We start from the raw sequence: 26,498 nt of genomic DNA on the forward strand, positions 1-26,498 counted from the left end.
TATACATCTGGTTTTAATTTTCAGTACACCTGAAACTTTATCATCCTAGTATGCATCCATTTTTCCAGAGAGCTTATGAAAATAAAAATCCCTTTCAGACTACTGATGACCTCTGTAGTGAAAACTGTCTAGGCATTCCTGTAGTTTACTTCCCAGTTTTTAGCAACTTAGTAATCTATAGGAGGACTTTTTCTCTAATACCTATATCTTTGAATATCACTGAAGAAAGTTAATCTCAAAGCTTTGTGGTTTTGTTGGGGTTTTTTTAATTATTATGTGAAACTTGAGTACACATTTTAAACCAAATAATTTCCATCTACGTGCTTAATAATATCTTCAAAGTATTTGAGTAATATTTGTGACTTAAGTCTTCCTTCAACAAAAGTCTATGGCAGCTAAACAGAGGTAGCAGTGTTCATTTATGTGCCATAAACGTCTCCCTCCTATAACATACTTAAACAAGTATCACCACCTGAAGCAGTAAGTTAGGGAATGTATAGCAGTAAACCAACGGGAATTAAGTCATGCCTAGGCCTTCCTCTTGCTGAATGAAATGGGAATGTAAATTAACATGCATTCATAAAACATGCAAAAAAAAAAGTTTATTATAATCTAGTTGAAAGTTAATTGCTGGGATTTATTTCACTATGCATAGCATGAAGAAGTCGTTTGTGGACAAAGCTACCTCTTCAAAGCACTTGACCTACCAGTGACCACTAGGACAAATAAAGTGAATATCTATGACTCACCATGAAAAGTACACTTTTTGAATCAGCTGCACTAAATCTGATAGACAAGCACAGGACAACTAGTCTAAAACTCTATCTAATCATAGATACTTTGAAGGATAAAGTAACTGAATTACCATCATCATTAGCTAAATCACTATGGGATGACACACTGAAAATTGGTAGTCTTCATTAACCCCATACTATGAATATACTGATGTCTGTGCTTTACTTGTCTGTCTTTAGAATCTGAATTCAAAGTCTTAAGACAACAGAGCAGTTTCAGAAGTAAACTTTCCGCTGAAAATCTTCACTAATAGCCAATATGAAGTTAAGACAAATACCATTATTTGCTTCCACCCACTGAAACATAAAATCATCCATTTACAGAGTATGGCATTATTATTTATATCCAACTAGCCATCTCCACAGTGAAAGATGACTTTTCACTCATCCTCAGGGCTTCCTGTACTTCTGGGAGATAAAAGAGATGGCAGAATTTTTACACATATATTACGTACAGACATGGTATCGAGAACTTTGCTGAATTGAGTTTTCATTACTGGCATACAGACCATCCATGAATAAATGTTACTCATCCTTTCTTTGTGCACAGGTACTGTAACAGACTATTAAACTGCATGATCACATACTGTCTTTTCACCAAAGATGCAAGTCTCATTTAATGGACAGAACAAGCAATGCTAACATATATAATTATTTTACATTTTGTCTTTTTATCCTTATAGGTCAATGTTTGATTACAGGCCTTGTCTAGCCAACATTTCGCTACTTAATACTTTTATACTTGGATTAAAAAGCTACTGTCCCATAAAAGTTAATGACTATTCCCTTGTTCTTACTTATTGCTTTCTCAGCTTACAGACCATGGGAATGTTCCTACTCCGTTTTAATGTAGGTAAAACAGGTTAGCTTACATCGCCATAAATAATCATTATTAAAAAGTGTTGGCTACGTGGGTATACAGTCTCCACACGTGATCAGGATGGAGCTTCTCCATCAATTAGTGAGAGATTTTTTTTTTTTTTCTTTTGCTCACTTGATTTTTACTCGAAAACCAAAGATCCCATGTGCAGGAGGTAAACAATCTGAAAACAAAATGCAGCAGGGCCAGACAACATTAAGGAGTACTGTCTTGCACAGGAGGGAAATGGTTTTGTATTGCATACAATACTAATAAACGCATTATTGCAATACTCTCTCTCTTACACTGCCCACACTTTATAGAAGACATTGATAATCTGGAAAGGTTCAAAACGTAAACTGATGAGAAACAATAAGAAAACTGGGATACCTGCTTCTCAGTAAGATATTAAAAGAAGCTCCATGCCCTAATTTACTTGAAAGATTGAGAAACGACAAAAAATCACACTGTTTACTTTCTAATACAGCTAGCAGATACAGGCAGAAAATGATTCAGTGAAGCAAGGCTTATAAATAAGGAGAAGCAGTATTTTTGAGTAGACAGAAAAAAACATAAATCTCTTAATTCAAGCCTAACAAAGACACAACAAACATCAATTTAAGTACATGTTGAGAATAATTGCTTTAGATATAATGTGATTAACATAATTAGTTCAAGAGGGAACTCAGACCAAGCAGTGACGTCTACTTCCTAAGGCCAAACATCTCATCATTAAAGGATTACCCTCTGCAAATCTCTGACCATCTATTGCTCACTTATTTTTACTCGAAAACCAAAGATCCCATGTGCAGGAGGTAAACAATCTGAAAACAAAATGCAGCAGGGCCAGACAACATTAAGGAGTACTGTCTTGCACAGGAGGGAAATGGTTTTGTATTGCATACAATACTAATAAACGCATTATTGCAATACTCTCTCTCTTACACTGCCCACACTTTATAGAAGACATTGATAATCTGGAAAGGTTCAAAACGTAAACTGATGAGAAACAATAAGAAAACTGGGATACCTGCTTCTCAGTAAGATATTAAAAGAAGCTCCATGCCCTAATTTACTTGAAAGATTGAGAAACGACAAAAAATCACACTGTTTACTTTCTAATACAGCTAGCAGATACAGGCAGAAAATGATTCAGTGAAGCAAGGCTTATAAATAAGGAGAAGCAGTATTTTTGAGTAGACAGAAAAAAACATAAATCTCTTAATTCAAGCCTAACAAAGACACAACAAACATCAATTTAAGTACATGTTGAGAATAATTGCTTTAGATATAATGTGATTAACATAATTAGTTCAAGAGGGAACTCAGACCAAGCAGTGACGTCTACTTCCTAAGGCCAAACATCTCATCATTAAAGGATTACCCTCTGCAAATCTCTGACCATCTAAGTAATTCTAAATATGCAGGAGAGGTCCAGAAAAACAGAAAACCCACCTCCTTCACCTGACCCACTCAAAAAAAATTTCCAGACAATAAACTCTCAAATACTTCAGCAAATTAGAAGAAAACAATCCAGAAACATATTCAACTGGTGGACCAGGGTTATTTTTGCAGTTGTTTGGAGTTTGCTAGTGATAGCCATTCAAATAACAAAGAACAAAATCAGTAACTGCTTCAAGATCAAGACACATACCGAACAAAAAACACCATCACCACTCAAGACCTCAGTATTATCTACCAAGAGGACACTGCTCAATATTTCTGTACTATCAGTACATAAAAACAATTCCTGATCTATCTGACCTATATATCCTTTCCACTAACCTTTTTTCCTGCCCAAAGGAACAGCCTGACAACACAACAGAGAGAAACTTTTTCACTAACTCCTCCTCAATATTTTCACAGCCAAAATGAACCCACTTCTAAGTTGGCTCTCTTCTGATTAACTCAGGGAAAACAATAAAAACCCCATTGAAGTGGACACACAGGAAAGAAACAATTTCACCTTGGACAGTTATTCTGACCGTTTCAGAAAATGACGCAGTGATAAAATAATTTTTAAAAGCAATGGTACAATACAGCAGTCTCCCCAGAAATCAGCTCCAAAATTATTCTGTACCTGTGACAGATGTATGCCACTTTCATCATCTGGACTAAAACCGCATTCCCATGTAGAGCTCTACCACAGCTCTGGGAAGTGCCATCACTTCATCTGCCTGCCTCTGAAATACTGATACACTAACATAAACTTTCTAGACACATGAAAAATGGCAACCTGTAAACTACTCCATACAAAAGTCTACTGATCAGTTTTATCTCTGCGGAAGTAAGGACTATACCAAACACACGGAGGAACAGGGTCTATGCAGTCAAGCCCCCGGATATTATTGCAACTTTTCCGAGAAAAACATTCACAATAAAGACAACTTTTATCAGTCAGGATATTATCCCTGAAAAGTAGCACCTGTCAGCATCATAACAGTTACATTGGTTCAGACCAACAAGACCACCTAGCCCAACATCTTGTCTCCAACTGGCCATTAGCAGACGCTGAGGGAAGAGAAAGAACAGGGTGAGCAATTATGCCACCTGGGGTGAATGGGACTGGAGGATTCATCCTTTCTGTCTTATTTTGAGAAAAAAACTCCAAGAAAGGCATCAAATATGTAAATAGTGGGGTTTGGTAATAAGAAGTATTAAGAGCTCCTACTACGGTGTCAATGGTGCAAGTCATGCGTTACCCAAATCATTCCCACATTCACTCTTGCTTTTTGGAAAGTATTTGTTGCCTGCTTGGATATCACAAACATAAGCACAGCAGGGCTGCATCAGAATGAAACAGCATGTCTGCAGCGTCAATGAAATACAAAGACAGCCTAATTATAAATCAAGGAGGCCGTTAACACACTGCCATATCAGTTCCTCTTGCCTAGGTTGAGATGTCAGAATTGCAGCAAGCTGTGGAGTATCACAACAGTGACAGTCTCCAGCTTCTGAGTGTCCTTCATCTACAGTGCTACAACTACTACCCTATGCTACAGAACAGGTATTTCTGATTAGTTAGCGTGGAAATGCACAGTCCTCAAAAACTAACAAAGCAAGCATAGGTTCCATTTTTTTTCTTTTTAATTCTGGCAGCAAGCTGACATATATTTAGCACACATATACTCTTCCTGCTTACATTTATCTTTTCATACATTCTATTCCTGCTTATGGAAATGCACATCAGCCATCCTTTCACATATTTAACCACCTTAGCCAAAGTGCAAATAACATTCGTCTACACAGCATCATTTAAAACCAGGAATGAATTACCTATTTAAAAGAGCAAATAAAGGAGTAACTGTGATTTATTGTAGAAATGTGTACTTCAGTATTGCTTAACAATAAATACCTAAGTACAGACTTGCTCCCTAAATGGAGCCACACATCAACATCTCTCCAAAACTCACTACTTCCTTTCACAGGACTGCAGCAAACTTTAAAGCATATTATGCCGATATCTTAATATCTGAAAGTGCAGCACCAGAAAAGAAACAATTTCCAGTCTGTTTTGGATCACAGAACTTTTTTTTACATTTTAATGATGCAGCTTAGCACAATTTTTCTTTTAGTATTTGCCTTAAAGGACTAGTAAACAAATTCTCTCTCTGTATATAGTCTCAAAGTCTGGGCATGATGAAGTCTTTTGCCACAGATCCTATTCCTCCAATCCCTTCTCTAGTACAGAAAAAAAGACTGGGGGGGCGGGGGGAGAAGACTTCTTTGTCTAAAGACCACAGAAGGTATCAGGCTTAAACAAACTAGCTCAGGCACCAGAACCATTTCAGTCACCGAAACCTTTAGCTCAGCACAGACTATAACGTAAGAAAAAGAAACGTGTTTAACTAACCTGCACAGAGCTCTATCCTTTCTATGCTCAATTAGCTCACTAAAAGCTATCATAGGTATTGCTAGAGCATATATATGTAAAAAAAGTATATTGCGAAGACCTAAAGGAACGTGTGGGTGAGGGATTTTACACAGATGTCTCTCCTCGTGAAGCCTACTCAGTTTTCTACCAAAGGGAAGCTACAGTGATTTTCCAAATGATTAGAATGAGTGTATGCAGAGACGACTGCTTCCAGTCCTCTGCCAAACTTAAAGCCATCCAGTGCACCAAATCTGATTGCCATCTTTGCCCACTTCTAGGGCACATAGTAGAAAGGAAGGGGGAAAGGGTGAAAAGCGAAATGGCTGAGCTAAAAAAAGGACAGAATCGGGGCTTAATCTGATTTCTGAACCCACAGACAGTTGTCATATTTGCTTCACAAGAAACAACACAAGAATGAGAAACACATGAGAAAATCATGCCTTTAAATGACTAATGAAGAACTACATTTTATACTGCAGTCAGCCAGACTGCTTACAGTAATTACATAAAAGTAGCAATGAATACACTCTGATTTATTGCGTAATGATAAATACAAAAGAAGAAAAAGTACTTTGAATGTTCACAAATGTCCTTTAACTGAAACAACCAAATACACTCATTTAATCATTTGCATCATATTAGCAACAGCGTATCTATCGAATAGCACTTATTTAACACTGACGGGAAATTAATGGATACAGGAAAGCACAACAGGAAAAATCAACAGTCCATAAAAGAATATATGTAAAATTACTTAAAAAGTCATTTCATGTTTCTGTTTAAACAACTCATGTAAGGAAATAGCAGAAAATGCTAAATACTTTGGTCACATTACATAATACATTCTCTTCTTGCTTGAATGTACAGCAAGTTACAGCACAGTATTACATTATGAAGTCCATAAATGGAAATCTTAATATTAGGATGTCAATACCTTGGACTTACCCTAAGACATTTAATCCTGTTGTTTTTCAAAGCCCAGGAAAAATTATATGATATCTTCTTGAGGACTATACATCCTGAATAAACATTACAGCAATATCACACTAACATTATATTACGCAATTAATTTTCTAATTTCTTCACTTTTTTTTTTAAAACGGGTCAATTATGGAATTTTGGGTTCCTGTAAATGCAATAAGACCACCGCACTTAACAGACAGTAAATTCTGACTGTGTATAATCAGTGTCATATTGTGTACTGAATGTACTATTCTATATACAATTTTCCATTTAAAAATTTTTTAAAAATTGTATTTAAGAATTACTTAACAACAGCATTTGTATGGTAGCAAAGCACCTTAAGTTCCCACTATACATAGCTTTACATGGTTTTGGCAAGTATTGCTGGATATTTTGGCAAGTATAAAGCTGTTGTTGATGTGTCCAGATTCAGCAGTAATTAAGCACATGATCATGCACTTTGATAAACATGAGGGCCATCCCCTTAGGGAAGTGATAATTTTGTTCCCACAGAGCAAGAGGTGATACAGGCAGCTTTCCATGTAGAAATTCTGTGTCAGTACAGTTTGTCCTTTCTTCATATACAAAAACGCCATTAAAAAATTAGGAAAGACACCTGTGAAATTCAATATCAGCAATGTAAAAGATGCACATCTGGCTTATAATCAATGTGCTTAGCCTCTTCTTATTGTTGTGGCGGTGAAGCTTTGAATAATATAATTAAGGTTGGAGTTTGTAAATATTCTTCCGAGAAATTTGTTGGGAGACGAGGATTTATCCAGCAGAGCCTAAAACTTCCATAATATTATGGCTCTTGCTACAATCATCTGTTACGTTTGATTGAATGATATGGAAGAGGACAAATGGAATACATCTTGTGAGTTCTGTGAGTATTATACCTGGACATCTGGAAAAGAAAATATCTCCTTCTGGCAGATTAACTCTTAAAGTCCATTGAAAAAATCTCCTTCTATCAAGATGTACCTTTAAAGAATCTTAAAAGCAAGATCATGTATCTTATTGGTGTAACTTACACCAGCACATCAAGTAAGATTAGATATACGAGCAAAGGCACTTTTTACTGTGTCTATATGAAGATGTTTTTCTGATCTATAAACTTCATAAAACATCCCATGAGGCCACAATGCACGAAGTACAGGCCAGACCTCAGACTACAAGTAGTAGGCTTAATCTGTAAACAAGTTTCTTCCATAGCTAATAGGTAAACAACTTTGAAGAACAGTTAAAATGAACCCCGAAATATCTAATCAGTTTCTTTAATCAAGACACCCTCTTACTTGGTTAAATTTTGCTTGCAAAAACCAATCAAAAATACTTTGCCTGAGAAGAAATCCAGTTTGTGCTTCAATTTCATTCAGAGTCCTGCCTAACTCAGCCATGATCTGGGTATGAAAAATTTAAAACTCAAGTGTTAGTTTATTACAGACAGAGTTGTTTGTAAAAGCTGTGAGTAACAATACAAGGCCTGGGTGTGTTTTGAGCATGTATTTTATTGGTAGATAATAGTCAGGATTCAAAAAGTTGCAGCGAGTACCCAAATATCAGTATGAGCAGCATTCCTTCCCAGTGCTACCTTTGCAGGTTCTCTCTAACACTAAAAAAAAAAAAAAAATCTTATAATCCCACGTAGATCACCATCAACCTGTCATGAGTGACTTTCAATCTAACATTTATAATTTTGGTTCATGTGAGTCCAAATCAGACATTTCAGTTTACGTTCATGCTAATGAAATTCAGATAAACTACCGTGGCTGCAGGCCCATTGACTTCTGGCTGAAGAGTCCACACAGCTGGATGCCTGTAAATCAGGCAGAACACAATTTCTGCATATAGGTTAATGACTGTTGTGCGTCACCAATGTGTAAGAGTACAGACACTAAGCCAGAGATCTCAAAACAGCATTTCGCTTGCCTGGCAACTTTCTAATAAAAACAAAGCTTATTTTTCTGTCTGTATCACATTACATGATGTGAACATTTGTAAAGTAGACTACACTAAAGCAAGAGGGATAGAGGGAAAATTATACCCCTATTGATGTAAAATTACTTAGGCTACATATTCACTTTGAGTCACCACAAATCCATGCTGACACCAAAAGAATCAGTTCCATCTTCCTCCCCTCATTTCTCACCGCCCCGCCACCATTACTCAGGCAGTAGGATTTGTACATACATAACGCGTACTACGTAAATCATCTAGCAAGTTTCTTTCCTAAAAATGTTGCTTTCTGACAAATTAAGATGTTTTGTTATCAGAGATGTTTTATATGGCTATAGCTTTTATCTGTCTAGAAGAAAATCACAGATAAGGCTAATCAGTATCTGTTTCATTCTATAAACAAAATGCATTCAAATTATTCTTTTTGACTTGGCAAGTGTAGTTTTAAATCTGGTTCTGCTTATTTTCGTCTAAAAATCCAACACTAAAAAAGCCACATGTGCATAACTGCCCTTAGTGTAATAAAAACGGCCACCTTAAAGATCACTGTCAGCAAAAGGGAAGTAGCAGAGAAGGCAGAAAGACCTGCTTACAGATATAAAGCAGAATGACAATGATAGCATAACTATTGCTTGACATTTTTAATTCAACAGTTTGGGGAGAGTTAGCCATAAAACAGAAGTTTTAAAGTTTAAGAAAACAATGAACAAATCACACCATCGCAGCTATTCATGTTAAAACTTCACTAAGACAATGGTCAGCATTTACTTTGCTTTTGTAGTTGGCTCAAAAAATTTTATGAGCACTTTTGCAGAAATTTATTTTGAGGTCACCCCCCCCAAAAAAAGGGAAACCTTGAGCAACTGGTTATAAATTCCACTTAGCAATATAAGATTCTTGAAGCTGAAATGTTATCCAAAGCATTCATTCAGTTTTAGCATCAAGATCCTTGACCCAGACTACAAACTGTATTTCAAACAAGCAATGATTTCTTATAGTGATTGCAAGCACCTTAGAGAAAAATCATAATTTTCACAGAAACATAGCTCTTTAAAAGAAGTAGTATTTGTTCCTGGTAACATCAAAGTATTTTTTCTCTTCTGTCTACAAAAAGCATTGTCATGACTTCATTCAAAACACTGTTTTTCTGATCGCATTTGTGGATTGTAACGATAGCCATCCTGCGGTGCTGCAGTTTGTAAACCACAAAGAAAGTAGTCAACAGGTGGTCTATTGCTACATACTTTTACTCTTCCATTAGGTAACCTCTTTACACCAACAAACATGTACTACCACCATAGTATCAGATATATAGTCATCACCACCAAAAATCTGGCTCGATATAGCCTTTTCTGTCCCTTGCCATTCATTTTTTTTTTTTTCTATAATTTTGCAGAAAACACTCAGTTATCTTCTAGGAAGTAGCAATAACCCCTCTATTTAAAATGGAAATTATCACCAGAACTTAAACCCCAAGCACCTTAGAAGTCAGCCACAGAGCAATGCAAACACAGAGCAAAATCAGTGTTTCTTTCCTCACCTTCTTGGTAATCTCCTCTTTTGCATTTTACCTGGTACATTCCAAATCATTGTTAGAATTGCATTAATCTTATGTTTGCACACAACCTCACAAAATTTGAGATCATTACAAAATTTACAATCATTGTCAACCCAGGCTGACTCTTAAGGAACAGTTTTCTGGGTCTAGTAAGTGAGGGAGTATACCTAAAGCAATGTAACAGAAATACCTCCAGAATTCAACACACTGCTTTATAACCTCTGTGTCAATGTTCATATTTAAATTTGACTTAATACATGTTACATGTAGGAACTTTTGAGATGGTATATCCAGTTTTTTACTGAAGCTTACATCCTGCACATACTGCATAATTTTAATTCAAAACTTACCAATTTTAGATCCAAGATGACCAAAGTACGTTCTCAAAGCATACACTAATGTAACAGATATTACGGGTTGGTGGAATAGTATTTGCAACTCAAAATGGGTAAACTGAATCTCCAAAACGAATAACAGTATATTCCAAAATAGAAATGCAAAAAGGCTGAAAATATTAAAAAAAAATCGTTAACCTCTTTTGCCTTTCAAAAACTGGTGGAACCTAGACATAAAAATTATAACAGTCAAGTTTTACCAAAACTAGGTTTCCTTTTTAAATCTAAAACTAGGAACTGGGCCGTTCAAAGCTAAATATTAAATCGCAGATAAAAAGGACTTACCTTCCTGTCTGTTATTTTTCCTTTTTAGCCATTTTTCCACAGTTTCCGCACTTACGCTTTCTGACACAAACTCATCCAGTACCTGGGGGTGAAGAGAAAGATAGGCCTTCACTTTTTCATCTGTTAAACCTGAAAGAGAGAATATTAATTGATTACATTATTGGTATGAAATTCCTCATATGAAACAATACCTAGACGCCAGCAACAATCGTTTTGTTTAAGACGTTGATTGAAGACATGCCTATTTAAAATATCTCCTCCCAGACAGAACAATATACAGTCAAAAAAATGAGCTGTCATACAGAAAACAGTAGAAGCAAAGCATATCCATGCAAGACACTGTGTACAAAAAGTCCCCTACAGGAGTACACATAAACATTACCTGGGAGAAATGGCCAGGAAGGAATTTATGACTATGATTATGACTCTAAAATTACTTATTTCCAAGATATACAAGATGATACATTGATAAAGAAACTGGGTGGAAGGAGATAGAAGACAGTGAACTGGTATTTCTCGTAGATCATCAAATTCAGTATTCTCACTGCAAGTGGCAGCAAAAACAACAAAAACTATTATGCAACACCAAAATCAAGCGCAATTTTTAAATACTGGAGTTACTTAAGTAACTTCAAAATTAGAAACTGCTTTCACAGGCATGCTTCCATTGCTTTAGTAATTCAGTTATCAAATAAAAGTAATTGTAGATAAAAGGCCTTTATAATATCTGCAACAAAAAGAAAACTCCAGTACACATTTCGGAAAAAGAAGCAAAATTCAGAATCTCAGATCCCTGACACAATCATAAATAAATTCCCAAATTCATAAAATTACAATCTGATCATACCCTTCACAAATCCCCCAAACAAAACCACTGGCCACAGGGAGGTGAACCCAAGAGTGCCGAGGCTTTCCGAGGGAGGGCAGGAAAAGAAGCACCCCTGTCCCGCGAGACTAGGCTCCAGGCTGCCACAAAGGGAGCAGGCACCCCAAGTACAAAAGCCTTAATGAGATCCGAGGGGAAGAGGAGTAACAACCGCTGTAATGACTCCAAATACGCCTTCTCCTTTTGTGTGGTGTGTATATAAACGCAATGGTAAATTCTCCACAGAAAGCAGCCTAGGTTCAGCAGAAGAGAAACTCCCCTCCAGACAACACTGACCTCTTTTGGAGAATATTCGTGCTATAAAATGAGATCAATTTTCCTATTTTGTGCTTTGCACAGTATCAGAACATGCTGAAAACACCTATAGTGTAATTTAAATGCTAGTCAATGACGTAACTTTTAAGATGTCTTACAAATGTTTACTACGAAAGCCTTCAGGAAGCAATACCAGAACACAAACCAACAACTCCCGCCTGCAGAGCGCCAACCACACATGCCGCTCTCCCCACACCAACTGCACCACGTCATTCCCACCACATCAGCCCCCACCAGCCCAAACCTGGTTCAAAATACCCTTTCTCTTAATCCACATAGGCAGCAGTTCCTGGTAGGTATCAGAGCCTCAAATAACAACATTCCCATCTACAGGCAAGAATCTCCAGATCTGGATCACTTGAACTAAGAGAGCTAAGCGAGCATCCTGATTTTCATTAGTAAAGGAGAAACGGTTCTTCCTAAATCAGTAAGAGGAGGAGATGATCAGCAAGTGGGGGGAAAACAAACAAACAAAATCCCACTGCTTTAATGGTTTAACCTTAGGTGATAATTTGTAAATTTAGATCATAATACATCTATAAAGAAGTACATGTGCCACATGACTGAAAAGATTTTTCAGCCAATACAGGTATTGCCTCACATACTGAAAAATCAACTAATTAACAGAATTTTGTAATTTGCTCAACTAAGAAAAATGTAATACCTTGAAAAAGTCATTCTAATTTCATAGTAATGGAATTTGAAAAGAAAACGTGTTTGGAGAATCATTCATAAAGACTATAGTGTTTTGAAGATTTACCAGAGTTAACCATCAGAAAGTCATCAAAATTCATCTGCCTTTTTAAGTTCTGGATGAAAAATGATCAATACAGGTTTGTCACAAAATGCCTGCTACTTCCACGTTGTCTTTAGACTGCAAACAAACAGTTTGCTTCTAGTAAGAAACTAGGAACTGAGAAGTTTGTAAAATTAGCAACTGAAATTCTACAAGGGTTGTGTTTTCTGTGAAAATAACCTTAACTTTCTTATGCGTGCAGTCTGTATTCCTTGACTTCAATGGAAATACTTCCTCAATTCAAACCTTTATGGGTTGTGTTTTTTGTAATATACACATCAAAACTCAATAAAATGTCAATTTGAAATAAGACTTCAGTCTACATGTCAGGAGTTTAATTTCCATTCCAGATATACTGCAATTTCAGCAACCTGAGGGTAAAAACTCTGCTTTAACCTTACACGGAAAACTGATTCACGAAGCTGATATAAGAAATCCTACAACGGTCTTTAAATTACCCTCCTTTATTTCACTAAAGGCATCTGTGCAGATGTGCTTTTTCAATGTCAGATTTGTAGGTGGGAGCAAGCAGAACAGGATTTACAACTGCATTTGCAGACTTAAAAAGGAGTAACTTCAATCTATTTTCTACAATAGATTAAAGCAGACTTACCGGTCCTCCTAACTGTTAAGTCTACTGTGTCGAAAAATACATGCTACAGCCATACACACAACACTCAACCAAAATGAGCAAGAACACTTTGTAACTTCACAAAGTGTAACATTAAGAAAATGCAACATTAATAGAAAGTAGCCTTTTAGAAGCAGCTTAAACGTTTTCTGTTTTACATACATTAGGGCAAAAAAGTGTTGTAAAGAAGCTTGAATGTAAGAGCATTTTACAGCTGTGCATAAACAATTATTTTATGGCATATATAAAGCCTTCTACATTGTAAGATGTACATAAGAATGAGATTTTTACATAAGAACATGCATAGGTTCAATGATGGACACACTTGCTCTCTTCAACATTCACATGTTCCTGAAAACTTCTGGTACATGCATTGTTGTTAAATATTATCAACCTCTCTGTCAAATTGTTGTAATCTTTTAATTCTGAAATATGAAAAAAAAAAACCTATTTGAGAATTCAGAGGCACTGATTAATAACATTTGAATAAACAGGACAATAATACTTACACCCAAACTCAGGAACCAAAAGTTTATCATGCCAATCAGGTATCATTTACAGAATTAGAAACAAAGAAACAAAACACAAGCCAATGCTGGTTATTATTTTTTCTGTTACTAATGTATTGGTCTTAAGTATTTTGGGCAGTAAACTTTTCTACATGCATTCACATTAGAAACATTTCTCGACTACTCCTTTCTTCTCCCCTTACTACTGTTGGACCCGTAGACGAGTAGCGACAGTAGTCTATGTCTACTATTTCCACAGTGCTCTCTACACAACAGGGAGCTTCCCATCACCTCCAGTGATGCCAGGACTTCTCTCATGCTTGTTCATCAATACTTGTGTGACGCATAAAGTATACACATCAACAGTATCTAACAAAGAAAAAGGTAGTAGTGCACACATTCAGAACTGTGTTTGTCTATAGGCTTTCTTGCAAGTAGCCCAAACAAAAGCTCCCCTCGCTTCTTTTCATGCATCCCCAGAAAGCATTGCCTCTTGTATCTGGAACCTGTCTGTCCTCCAGCAGTGCTGTGGCGGTTGTCAAGAGGGACCATCACTCGGGAGGGCTGAACTTGGCCAACAGCCTAGCATGAGCAGGCCAGAAAGCACAGAAAGACTGGAACGACCCTAATTCCTCTGGGAATTAAAGGAGGAATCTGGAATTTGGGTTGAATGTCCATTCATTCCAATTATGCATTAGAGTTTGCCTTCCTGATTCATACATATATCCTGTTTAATTAAAACCACACACACACCCCAAACTGCCTTTCTCCCTTGTATTCTTATTTTAAAGTGATAAACGCACATTTCAGTGCTGATACAGAATCATTAAGGTTGGAAAAGACCTCTAAGATCATCGAGTCCAACCATCAACCCAACACCACCATGCCCACTAAACCATGTCCCTAAGCGCCTCATCTACTCGTCTTTTAAATACCTCCAGGGATGGGGACTCAACCACTTCCCTGGGCAGCCTGTTCCAATGTTTCACCACTCTTTCAGTAAAGACATTTTTCCTCAACCTCCTTTCAGGTAGTTGTAGAGAGCGATGAGGTCTCCCCTCAGCCTCCTTTTCTCCAGGCTAAACAACCCCAGTTCCCTCAGCCGCTCCTCATAAGACTTGTTCTCCAGACCCCTCACCAGCCTCGTTGCCCTTCTCTGGACACGCTCCAGCACCTCGACGTCCTTCTTGTAGTGAAGGGCCCAAAACTGAACACAGTTTTCGAGGTGCGGCCTCACCAGTGCCGAGTACAGGGGCACAATCACTTCCCTGCTCCTGCTGGCCACACTATTTCTGATACAGGCCAGGATGCCATTGGCCTTCTTGGCCGCCTGGGCACACTGCCGGCTCATGTTCAGCCGGCTGTCGACCAAAACCCCCAGGTCCTTTTCTGCTGGGCAGCTTTCCAGCCACTCTTCCCCAAGCCTGTAGCGTTGCATGGGGTTGTTGTGGCCGAAGTGCAGGACCCAGCACTTTCTGGCGCAACTTGGTATTGCTGTGTTTTATTCACGCATTAACTATTTGTTCTGGATTTGTGATTAAATAATAAAAGAGATAATAAAAATACCATGCAAAAGGACATATGCATATCAGATAAGCTCTTCCTTTCTTCACTTCCCTCTGACCAAACTGCAGGCAAAGAAATGGCTCGGGCTGCCCGCCGCCGGTGCTAGCTCAGCAGCTCCCGCCGCTTGTGCTAGCTCAGCAGCTCCTCCCTTCCTGCCCAGCACACCTGTTCAGGTTCTCTTTGTAGACCTCAATTTGAAATGTTCTCTTTGGCCATGCCATCTGCTTTTAAAAGCTCATTCATACACACGGAAAACATTAGTCAAGGTTAGTTTGTTTTCATTTTTTCCATTTCTTGGCTATCCCTGTCTGAACAGTAAGTGGAAATACAGCTTTTCAATAAATGCTGGGGTTTATGCAAGTGTTTCACCTTATTGTGGTTTTTGTGTAACTCATTTATTATAGGGATGATACAAAATTGGCAAAGTTCAATACAAAGCAGAGGGCAGAAGACAGCCTGTCCCCCCAACACCACCCAAGAGGCAATTCCTTGATCAGCGAAAGGCCTTGTTACCGCCAGAGGGAACGATCTTTCTGGCAAGACATTCATTCTGGGACGTTAGGAGTGGGAAGGGTGAATCAAATGATAGAAAAGAAAAAATTGTATTTACTTATAGTATTTCTATAAACTGATGTATCGGTGCACTCTACCAAATAAACAATAGCCCTGGTTTTCCACTTTGCATATGCCTGAGGCTCAAGCTGTTCACCTAATTTGGCGCATAGCTCATGCTATCATAGTCTACCAAAATTTTGGTTTCGTGTTTTGTGGTTGGGGTTTGGGTTTTTTGGTGGTGGTGTTTGTAGTTTGTTTTTTTAAATAACTCCTTGGCTTTCTAAAAGTGTTTTGGGGTTGGGTTTTTTTTTTCCCCTTCACAAATAGTGAATAGGAATAATTATTCACGTAGATTCTGAACCACCATAAGAAACTATCTTTTCTTTCTATTTATTTCAACAGTGTACCAGGACTAGATCATTTGGGCTTCAAAAGCATAACTAGGACTTTGACTGTTTTTGTTAGTACTTATACTAAAAGCCAAATGAAAACAAAGACCCCAGCACCACCACCATCACCTTCCAGTATACCTGTATTTCTATGTCCCATACAAAGCCAATGAGAGTACTGCAGGCTGCTTGATTTAGTGATTGCCTGGCCTGCTCAAGCCTGGATTCCCCTTTTCATCTACCAGTAAAGCTTTCATTTCAATCCAACATTTCATTAGTGATAATGTCAGGTAGAACCCTAAAAGAGATCAACTGAATTCACAGAGCAATCTCCCACTGTCCAGTGTAAGTAAACCAGCAGCTTCATAAGTCAAAAAGAAAATCTGTAGCACTAAAAAAAATACTAATTAAGATGAGAGAAAATTAGGGAACTTGCATTTCAGCTGGGCTTACTATGCAAGCAGATCATTTTACAGGTACTGGCACAAATATTTTTCAAGAAGCCTCATGTGAGTGAAAACAGTTTCCAAATGAAATGTATATTTGAATGACCAATAAAGAATAAAGCATAACAGCAGACAGAGCTTATGGAATAGGAAGATTCATGTAATAAATGTGTTCATGTTCACCCTGTTGATTATCACAATCCTCATAATGTCTACCTTAGGGTTTAGGAGAGACAGAAACTGTAAACACTGTCACAGTCTTATATGCTGCTGTCCTCTTAAGATGCCAGCAAAATACTCTTTGGAAAATAACTAGATATCAACACTTTAAAAAAAGAAAAGTATAAAACACTGTTACTTCTATCTAAAGGATGAAACTGCTTTTTGAGGAGATGTGACAACGTATACCAAACTCAGCATCTTAGAAGCTCACTGTACTGGTTTAAATTGTAATGGTACTGCAAGGCAACATTGTAGGTTTGTCTACACCAGTAAACTGAATACGTCTAGGGCTCTTCACTGGCCTGAAACCAAGCGGCTTATAACCTCCTCCGTCCTTAATATTAAGCTCTCTTGACCTCCAACAATGAAGATGAGGGAAAACTGGAACGGGAATACATGCTGATTGCCTGCTAGAAACCATTCCCGGTCTGACCCTACTCCAGAGCAATGCCCGGGATCTGCCTGGGACATCGCTAGCTGGCTTCGGCCAATGCGCTGCCAAGAACCATTCTAACAATGTAACAGCATAGACAAAAGAAAATCCAGTACATAAGAATGCTCCTTCGCACTGTTTGTTTACTATCCCAGATATAGCATAGCTGGATTCAAAAATAAACTAAGAAACAAAACCTCCTTCAAACATCAATTATCAGTAATTACTCCTTGCCTTTGAGCCAGTCTCCAACAGCCTTCTTTTAAAAAAAAAAAAAAGCCAAAAATCATTTGAAAATTATATTTTTGCTTTCAGCTTTTTACACTGCCTAAAATATTTAAAACATTTCTTAGATAACCTGTGTAGTACTGAATCGATTAATGGCTCCACTCTCTGGCTCTTAATCCATGTCGTACTGCACTCTCCTCTGAGAACAGCTTCACTGAGTTCAGTATAAAGTAGAACTGACTGTGAATGAGCTGAAAGAATTGAAGCCTAGAGCTATGTTTAAAAATCTGCTCCATTTAGCAACATGAGTCAGTCACATCATTAGCAATTCTTGCCATTTTTTCCTTAGTGTTATGATATTTGGTCTTTTTCTAAAACCACTAACTCCATCAAATCTCATGATTAGGCAAGAATTTCAGTTTTCATCTAAAGTTTCTGTTCCCAGGCTGGGGGGCATGCAGGGAGGCAGGGGAGAATGGGTAAAAATTGATGAGCCAGCCTAACACTTATCGAGGCTCAGCATTTTATCCTAGAACAGCTACACTCTGAAAGACTGCAGTCATTGCTTCCCTCAAAACCCTCACAACAGTGTTTGATGCCTATGACATACCTTTCCCCCAGTCAGACAGGATCCAATGCTTTGAAAACACATTGTGAGGGTACACATTGGCCAAAGAAGAAATCGGATAGATTTTATGTATCGAGAAAGCTTTTATTAACAAAGATGAAAGGAAATAACTATAAATGTTGTAAATGTTGCATCTGTTAACATTTAAAAAAAATATATATTTAAAAAAAAAAAGAAACCAAACAAAAAACCCTACAAATTGGCTTGTTTGGTTTAATAAACATTTCTTCCCTGAAATTAGAAAGGCCATAAAGTCACAGCAAATATGGGCAAAGCCATAATTTCTCCAAGTAACAAACAATATATTGTGCCACATAGAAAATGTACAAGACAAAGAAGAAAAAAAAAAAATCATGATGATAAACACTTTCCAGATAAGGTATTATCTGCAATAGAAAACAATCTTACCTTAACTACAAGTAAAAAAATGTATAATATTAAAATAAATCTTCTTATCTAGAATATCAAAATGATGAAGAGAGATGTGTAACACTTCCTTACAATCAGCACTTGAAAATAAATATCATACTTGTACAAAAAAAGAAGCCTTAAAAATATCTGAAAGTAATCCAGAAGAGCTAATTTGAACACAACTTTGCCCGTGTTCTCCTTTATTTAAAGCTGTCTTGCCCCATCTCTTTCTTACACAAAGATCACCTCTCTGTATCTTTCTACAGAACCTTATAAATGATATTTGTAGTTATTCTCAAAAGCATTCAAGGCATGTGTGTACATTGCTTCATTTGGATTAAGCATTAATCCCATTAAATCAATCCCTTCTTTGTTCACACAACTTTGCCCGTGTTCTCCTTTATTTAAAGCTGTCTTGCCCCATCTCTTTCTTACACAAAGATCACCTCTCTGTATCTTTCTACAGAACCTTATAAATGATATTTGTAGTTATTCTCAAAAGCATTCAAGGCATGTGTGTACATTGCTTCATTTGGATTAAGCATTAATCCCATTAAATCAATCCCTTCTTTGTTCAAAGCATCAGGATTCAAAACCACAGGCACAGTCAGTTTTGGAATATCCTTTTCAAGTCAGACTTTTTATCTTAATCCATTTAAGTGTACAGGAATGTAATGCAACCAAGTGCCCAAACTCTGTGAAACCTCACATTACTGGTCTGGCAAAAAGTATCATCACTAACAAGAAGCAATCGGAATGGTCAAACCTCTTTTTCATTTTTCTTTTCTTGAAAAATTAATTCACAAACTCATCTGCGAGCAGCTCCATTCACCATTTTTGCCCCTCCTCCTCCAACTCCCGCCGGCACTGCTAGAAGAAAAACAATACACAGCTCCGGCGTTCGCAGTATTAGCAGTGAAAAACAATAATGCGGTACACAAAAACTACACTGTCGATTCTGGTATTCAAAAAGGGCATATGTTTGTTTCACATATAATAAATTTTATTATTAAACACTTCAAATCTTCACATAAAGATGAATGCTTAATTACGCCAGCCTCCAGTCACTGCATAAAACTGCAAGGTCTGTATACATTTAGATCACAGTTGCACTCACAATCAAGTGCAGTCACTCGTGCAGTGGCTACAGCAGCCAGCAGTACATGATGCAACATTTCAGCCAGGACACCAGCAGCACTGCTTACGTTTTAGAGAGAGAAAATAAAGACCAGCTCAGCCAAACAGAGCTGGAATGTGTTTGTACAGAAAGAATACCAATAACCACCTCATCCTGTACCCTGTAATTCAAATCCCTTATTCCTGATGAAAAAGCCGTGGATGTATCTTTGCATCTGAACAAGCCAGACGCTGAACAACACATGGACATAAGTGCCTTTAGTTTCCACCAACTTCCACGGTGTTTTTTCTGATATTACCAGCATCTGGCAAGCTTGAGCCCTGGACATCTACAGATACTCAGCCGGTTGTGTCTCCCAAAATCTAGCACTCAAGAACTGCATAGTACTGTCAGCTGTGAGCACTGTTCGGTATTAAGTTAAAAAGCCACATAAGAGTATTTATGAAAGCGGTTTTCATCAGCTAGAGGTAAAAGGCCTACAATATTTCCACAGGAATCATACATATGCTTAACAGGGTGAATGAGTGTTCCTAATTTGAATAATCATTTTTCATAGGGTATCAATACACACTTTAAATTGTCTGAATGGCATTAATCCTGCACAGCACGTATAGTGTTACGCTTAATACTATCCATTATTTGATGTATGGGGCTTTTTAAAACTCTGAATGTTACTTTCCTGCTTTGAGAGTAGCTTCTCTCCAGTTCTAATTAGCACTTTGGAGTAACTCTGAGGGGTCTGTAACAAGCTTTATTCTCCTTCCAGGTGCATGATGGGACCAAATTTGGGGATTTAATTAACACTCAGCAAATAGCTAACAAAAGGAATACAGAAATGCTTTAGGAGTTGCAAATTGTAATCAAATTTATTTCAAATCTTTGCTTGAAGAGAAAGCTACATATGATCTCAAGGTTACTGACAAAAACAATTATCAACATACTTAAAAATAATGCATCGCACTAAAGCAAGCAAAACTGTATCTGTAAACATTAAGAAACATCTCAGAATGACTTATAATTTTTTGCTCTTTTTTATTCTCTTGTGCAGACACACAGCTGGGGTACCTTGTCTCCTGCCCAAAATATACCTGACCCATGATACTCAATTTAACAGTGACAAGTACCAAAATACAGTTCATTTGGAACTCATTATGAAAAACGTCAAGTCACTCAGGACTTGCCCGTACCTAATCCCTGGGAAGATCATATGCAGCTGTAAATTAAACTAGTTAAAATCTAACAATTATACAAGGTAAGAATGCCTTAACTCTTCCCTTGAATACAGGTGTTGGGACAAAGTTCTTGGTATATGAGTTCTCTGATAAAACCTTCTGGCTGATGTAATGTCTTCCTCTCACCTGATTCCTGAGTAGCTCCCTATTTGAGTCAACTCTTCCGGCTCAAGAGTAGTCCCATTGTCTTTATTACCAAAGTTTTACTGCTGATTTTTTTCAAATGAACTCCCACTAATAAAGTTCTATAAATCCTTTATAATATACTTACCGATATAAACTCATAGTGCTGTTCCCTAAAATGCTACTTAACTTACTCCACAAACAAGATCCTGTATGATGAAACCTCCTTTGAAGGATACTACGTGCCTGTGCCAAGTCTTACTCTGCTACTTTACTAAATAGGATATAGAGAATGTTCTTCCTTTTGAAAGGAGCATCCCACTTCTTCTTAACACTTACATTAGTAGACATCTTAGAACAGTTTCCCAGGGCACAGGACTCTTCTTAAATAACAACTACACACAGTCAAATAACATGCTACTTACCAACAAGTCCGGACACCTGAGTGTTCTCTACTTTGGTAGTACTAGGACCATATCTGCAGCACCACAGATAAGGATTTGTCATTCTTTTTTAATCCCCTCCAACCTTGCAGTCTTAGGAGGCTTAAAGAGAAATACAGTCAACATCCTTTAAAGAATGAGAAGGTACAAAACCCAGAGAAATCTGTCACTAAAAAGCTCTGTTAAGAAGAAACCTAACACAGCTGCATCCAGAAAGGTTTGATCTGGTTCATGGGAAGCAAGCTCTTCGAAAACAAACCATGCTAGTCCAACATTTTTCTAGACATCATGGCTAAAAAAAAAGTATTAAAAAATACATGTCTGTTAGTTTAAATTATGTATTTTGCAGATTCTGTAACTGTACTGTGCACAAGCCTGCTGAGTATAAGAATGGAAAACTTCAGAGAGGATGCAAGAACCAGGCTGCAAGGTACTATTCTTACCTGATCTAAAGCTAAGCCACGATGTTTACAGGTTCATTTGTTTTAGGACAGACCAAAACCACTGTCAAGATCCTGACCTACTGATTAAGACAAAGAATGTCACCTGCTAGCTGTATATTAAGCCTAATAAATTGAAAACTGAACTAGTGCATATCTTTTAAAAAAAAGACATATGATTTAAAATAAAATACTCAAGCTGTAGAAGAGTTTAGCACGTTTCCCAATTAATCTCTTCAGGTTACTAGGGTACTAAATGGGTGTACCTATTAAAAAAAAAAAAAAAAATTCTAATTCCAGTATCAACTTTTCTTATTTCAGCTTCCAGCAATTAAGTTTTTTTCATATTTTAACTTTTCGCTTTAAAGAGTTTTCAGCATTAGAGATCATCTCTTTGTAAAGGTACCACTAGTCTGAATGAGTAACACCTGTCCTCATTACAAGATGGAACAGACTCATTTTTCTAAATTATAACACTATATTCTTACAGCATTTCACAATTCCAAAGAGATTTAAATCCAACTATTCATATGCACTATCTTACAGTAGTTTCAGAAAAGTGTCTAACCTAAGTCAAGCACCTTGACCAAATTTCAATACTTGCAACTAGAAAAGAAGTTTTTTAAAAAATTGGAAGCTTCCAAAGGTCTCAAAAAAATCAGTTTTTGTGACAGAGATTCTGGCTTTGTCAACTGAATATTAGAGTGTACAACATAGCTTTCCCTCAACCCCACCAAAAGTGCTACAGCAGATGTTTTAGCAATAAAGTTGAAATACGAAAAGTTAGTACCACATAATTAATCTTGGAAATTGCTTTTTTACCTTACCTTCCATATTACTATAAAATATAGATACAAGATGCCTCTTTATACAAAATTAAACTTTGACTGACATTTAAAATAAAAAAACCCTATTTAATTCTTTTGTGGGGAAAAGAAAGCCTACCTTCAGACTAATTAAGCACTGAAAGTAAAGCACTGACTCCATCAAACTGTCAGAAAAAAGTTACAAACTCCAGTTTATTTAAAACACAATAAAGGAGAGAATTATTTTCTTTTTCTGCCACCTCTTTTTTTCAGCTGTACAAATGAACAGAACGAAAGATGATTTTTCAGAGATGCTCTCTCTGCTCAATTTTATGGTGATGGATGCAATGATATCTCCGTGTCAGTAAAATATGGCCTAGGAAAAGCAGTATAATTTGACATATTTAAATGAATATGCCACTGAAGTAAAAGAGGTTTGAAGTGATAATTAAATACTGCGTTACATATGCTTGTACATTACAGACAAGGACACATTGTGCAACCCTTACTTGCACTTGTGAACACTTAAAGGAGTAGTCCTACTGACGTCAATGAGACTTACGTGGTAAGAGCTCACTAACATGTGAAGAGTTGTGCAACAAAGCCCCAAACACATTTCATTCCACACATTGTTTCAAGCTTTGTTCCTCAACCACAAGTTTTTCCTTAATAGTGTTAATCATATTATTTCACTAATGTTATAAAAATATGTGAGAACATACAACTTGTTCAGTGGTATCTGACGTTGCCCAGTATTTCAGCTAAATACCAAATCAGAGGCACGCAAGAATCACAGATTCACCGAGGCTGGCAGGCACCCCTAGAGATCGTGTAATCCACCCCCTGCTCAAGCAGGGCCAGCTAGAGCGGGTTGCTCAAGGTCCTGTCCCATCGGCTTTTGAGTGTTTCCAAGGATGGAGACTCCACACCCTCTCTGGGCAGCCTGTGCCAGTGTTCAATCACCCTCACAGTGGAAAAAGTGTTTTCCTGTGTTTGGGTGGAAATTCCCATGTTTCAGTTTGTGCCCACTGCCTTTTGCCCTGTGGCTGGGCACCGCCAAGAAAAGCCTGGTTCCGTCTGTTTTACTTTCCCCCCCATGAGGTACTTACACACACGGATAAGATCCCCACGAGTCGTCTTTTCTCCAGGCTAAACAGTCCCAGTCCCAACCACCTTTATGGCCCTTCACTGGACTCACTCCATTATGTCCATGTCTCCCTTGTACTGAGGAGCACAGAACCGGACCCAGCACTCCAGATGTGTCTCACCAGGGCTGGGTAGAGGGGCACGATCACCCCTCTCGACCTGCTGGCAACACTCTTCCTAATGTAACCCAGGATGCTGCTGGTCTTTGCTGTGAGGGAATGCTGCTTGTGCAGGTTCAATAGAAAGGAAATACAGGACCCAATGCTATAGGGATTCCTACTTCCTAGCACGTGAAATAAATGGAAATACCTTCTACTGACTTGGATGTTGGCACAACAGAATAAAAAACAACATAAAGGGTTGGCTGCTTTTCCACAAGCTTTCACTGGTGTGGCAACCAGTGAAATCACGCAGTCTCAACTGGCAAAACGTCTTCCATCGATACTATTTTAGACAAGAACTCAAATAATCTATTTGTTACTATTTTAACATTTTCCTGTTGGCAACCACAGTAAAACAAAGATGCAGTGTTTCAGTCGGGCCCCTAGTTTTTATTATAAAGCTTAAGCAAATGCCACAGAATTCAAGGCTTGTTTCAAAAATTAAAAATGAGCAGCTGCATCTTTTCCCTGTCCTCCTCCCCCTCATCATCTCCCCACCCTCTTTTGTTTGTTTTGGAGACAGTGTAGCTCACTAACATGTGTTCACCTCCAAAAAGCATCTTTAGAAGAAAAAAGAAAAGGGGGGGGGGGGGGGGAGAAGAAGAGTTGGAAAGAGCAGAAGTGAAAAGGAAAACAGGAGAGATGGAAACCGAGAACTTGTGTTTGTATAGGACTCAGGAAACACCTTAAAAGAAGCTTTTCGGTCTGCATTCCCGCATTCGCAGGATGCATGTTCTGCATTGTGCCTTTGCTATAATGATTTATATAAACTTTTCACAGGCAAGGACGATAAAGTACTCAATGAGAAAAAAAAATTCTGGTGGAATTGCTTCATCTTTCAATGTAATTCAGCTTTGTAATAACCTGATTTTATCTAAAGCCTACTTGAACTTGGCCATTGGCTACATTCAGAAAACACTTTAAAACTATAAAGATGTCTGTATAAGACAAGACGCTCTAATACAGGAACTCAAGGCACATTTCCACAGGGCTGGTCAGAAATTTTCACTTTAGTGTGTTACAGTCCTGGGGGCTGAGATTCCGATTTTTGTCCAGCACACTGATTGACAAAAACAGGTCTCATGAGACTGCAATAGGCCTATTACAATACCATATAATGACAAAACAAAAATTCTAAAAACATACCGAAAAATCACATTGATAGCACATAAACAGACTAATCCACTGCCAAAACTAGCCAGTTAAAAGCTGTTTCATAAAATATCCAATAGGAGAACTAAACAAAAGAACTTCAAAAATTTCAAATCGGGCAAAATAAAGAGATTTAACAAATAGGTAGCTTTCAACATTTTTAAACTCCTTCAGATTCACTCTGGGAAAGCCTCCAAGACTGCAAGTTCTGTAGGCTGGAGAATACAGATTTTAATACTATTCAATTTAACTGACAGTGACATGAAAGACCTGGAGAAAAACCCAGTGCACCCAAGATAACTAAAAAGGGACTCCGTGTTGTACTGCAAGAAAAATGGCACCAGGAGGTCTCTCAACAATATAGTATCAATGATAAAAAGCAGTCATAACTGACAGTAAGTTACTGTTTCTCCTTTAGTACCACTGTTGCATTATTCTACAGAGTAATGGCTTAGTAATTTTGTGAACAGCATTTTTGGGGACTTAACAGTGCTGGCGCTTTGTTCATGTTACTTCACGAGCTAACAAACATACCTGACAGTCAAACCCATGAGAGTCCCTCGGCATGCCTTTCCAGCAAACAAGCAATCCTGTATTGCTTATGTTCAAATGACAGTGACACACATACTGTAACTTCACTGCAAGATATCCAAGCATACTGAGGTCAGTAAACATAAAATATTTTCATAAGTAAATTGAGTACACTTAGCATGACAGCAGCTGAGGAAATCTTAATCCATATGTATTTTTAATTGAGGAGGGGGCAGAGAGTAGTAAAAGGAATGAAGAAAGAGGCAAGCAAAGAGCTAATGAAAAATGCATCGACTCAAAGTTTTTAGGCACAGTCATCTTCTCTTGTGATAGGCAGGCTCAAGAAATGCTGGATATGTTATCAGCAGGAAAAGGTCACAGAGCTCCATCCGTGACCACTCTTTCATCATGGATAAATGGGCAGAGTAAAGCTGGGAGAAAGCACAAAGAGAAGATAGAAGCAAACTTGAGGGGCATGAGGATGAAGACAGGTCAGAAAGAGTACAAAGAGTGTATTTAGGAGGTAAGGGAATGAAGCTTGAGTGAACCAAACCAGTTCAAAATTAACCGGCAAAAAAAAAAAAAAAAAAAAAAAAACCCAAAATAAAAGCTTTTGCCACAAAC

General features: G+C 37.6%; 1 protein-coding gene across 1 annotated transcript in view; it reads right to left on the reverse strand.

The window, feature by feature from the left end:
* PDE10A (phosphodiesterase 10A) overlaps positions 1-26,498 on the reverse strand; it is a 192,820-nt gene that overhangs the window by 102,033 nt on the left and 64,289 nt on the right. Inside the window, exon 2 of the mRNA XM_009278455.2 lies at positions 10,688-10,816. Coding sequence (XP_009276730.1) covers positions 10,688-10,816 — 129 coding nt within the window. The remainder of the gene's footprint in view (positions 1-10,687; positions 10,817-26,498) is intronic.

This window comes from Aptenodytes forsteri, unplaced genomic scaffold, assembly GCF_000699145.1.
Source record: "Aptenodytes forsteri isolate BGI_AS27 unplaced genomic scaffold, ASM69914v1 Scaffold210, whole genome shotgun sequence".
Lineage (NCBI taxonomy): Eukaryota > Metazoa > Chordata > Aves > Sphenisciformes > Spheniscidae > Aptenodytes > Aptenodytes forsteri.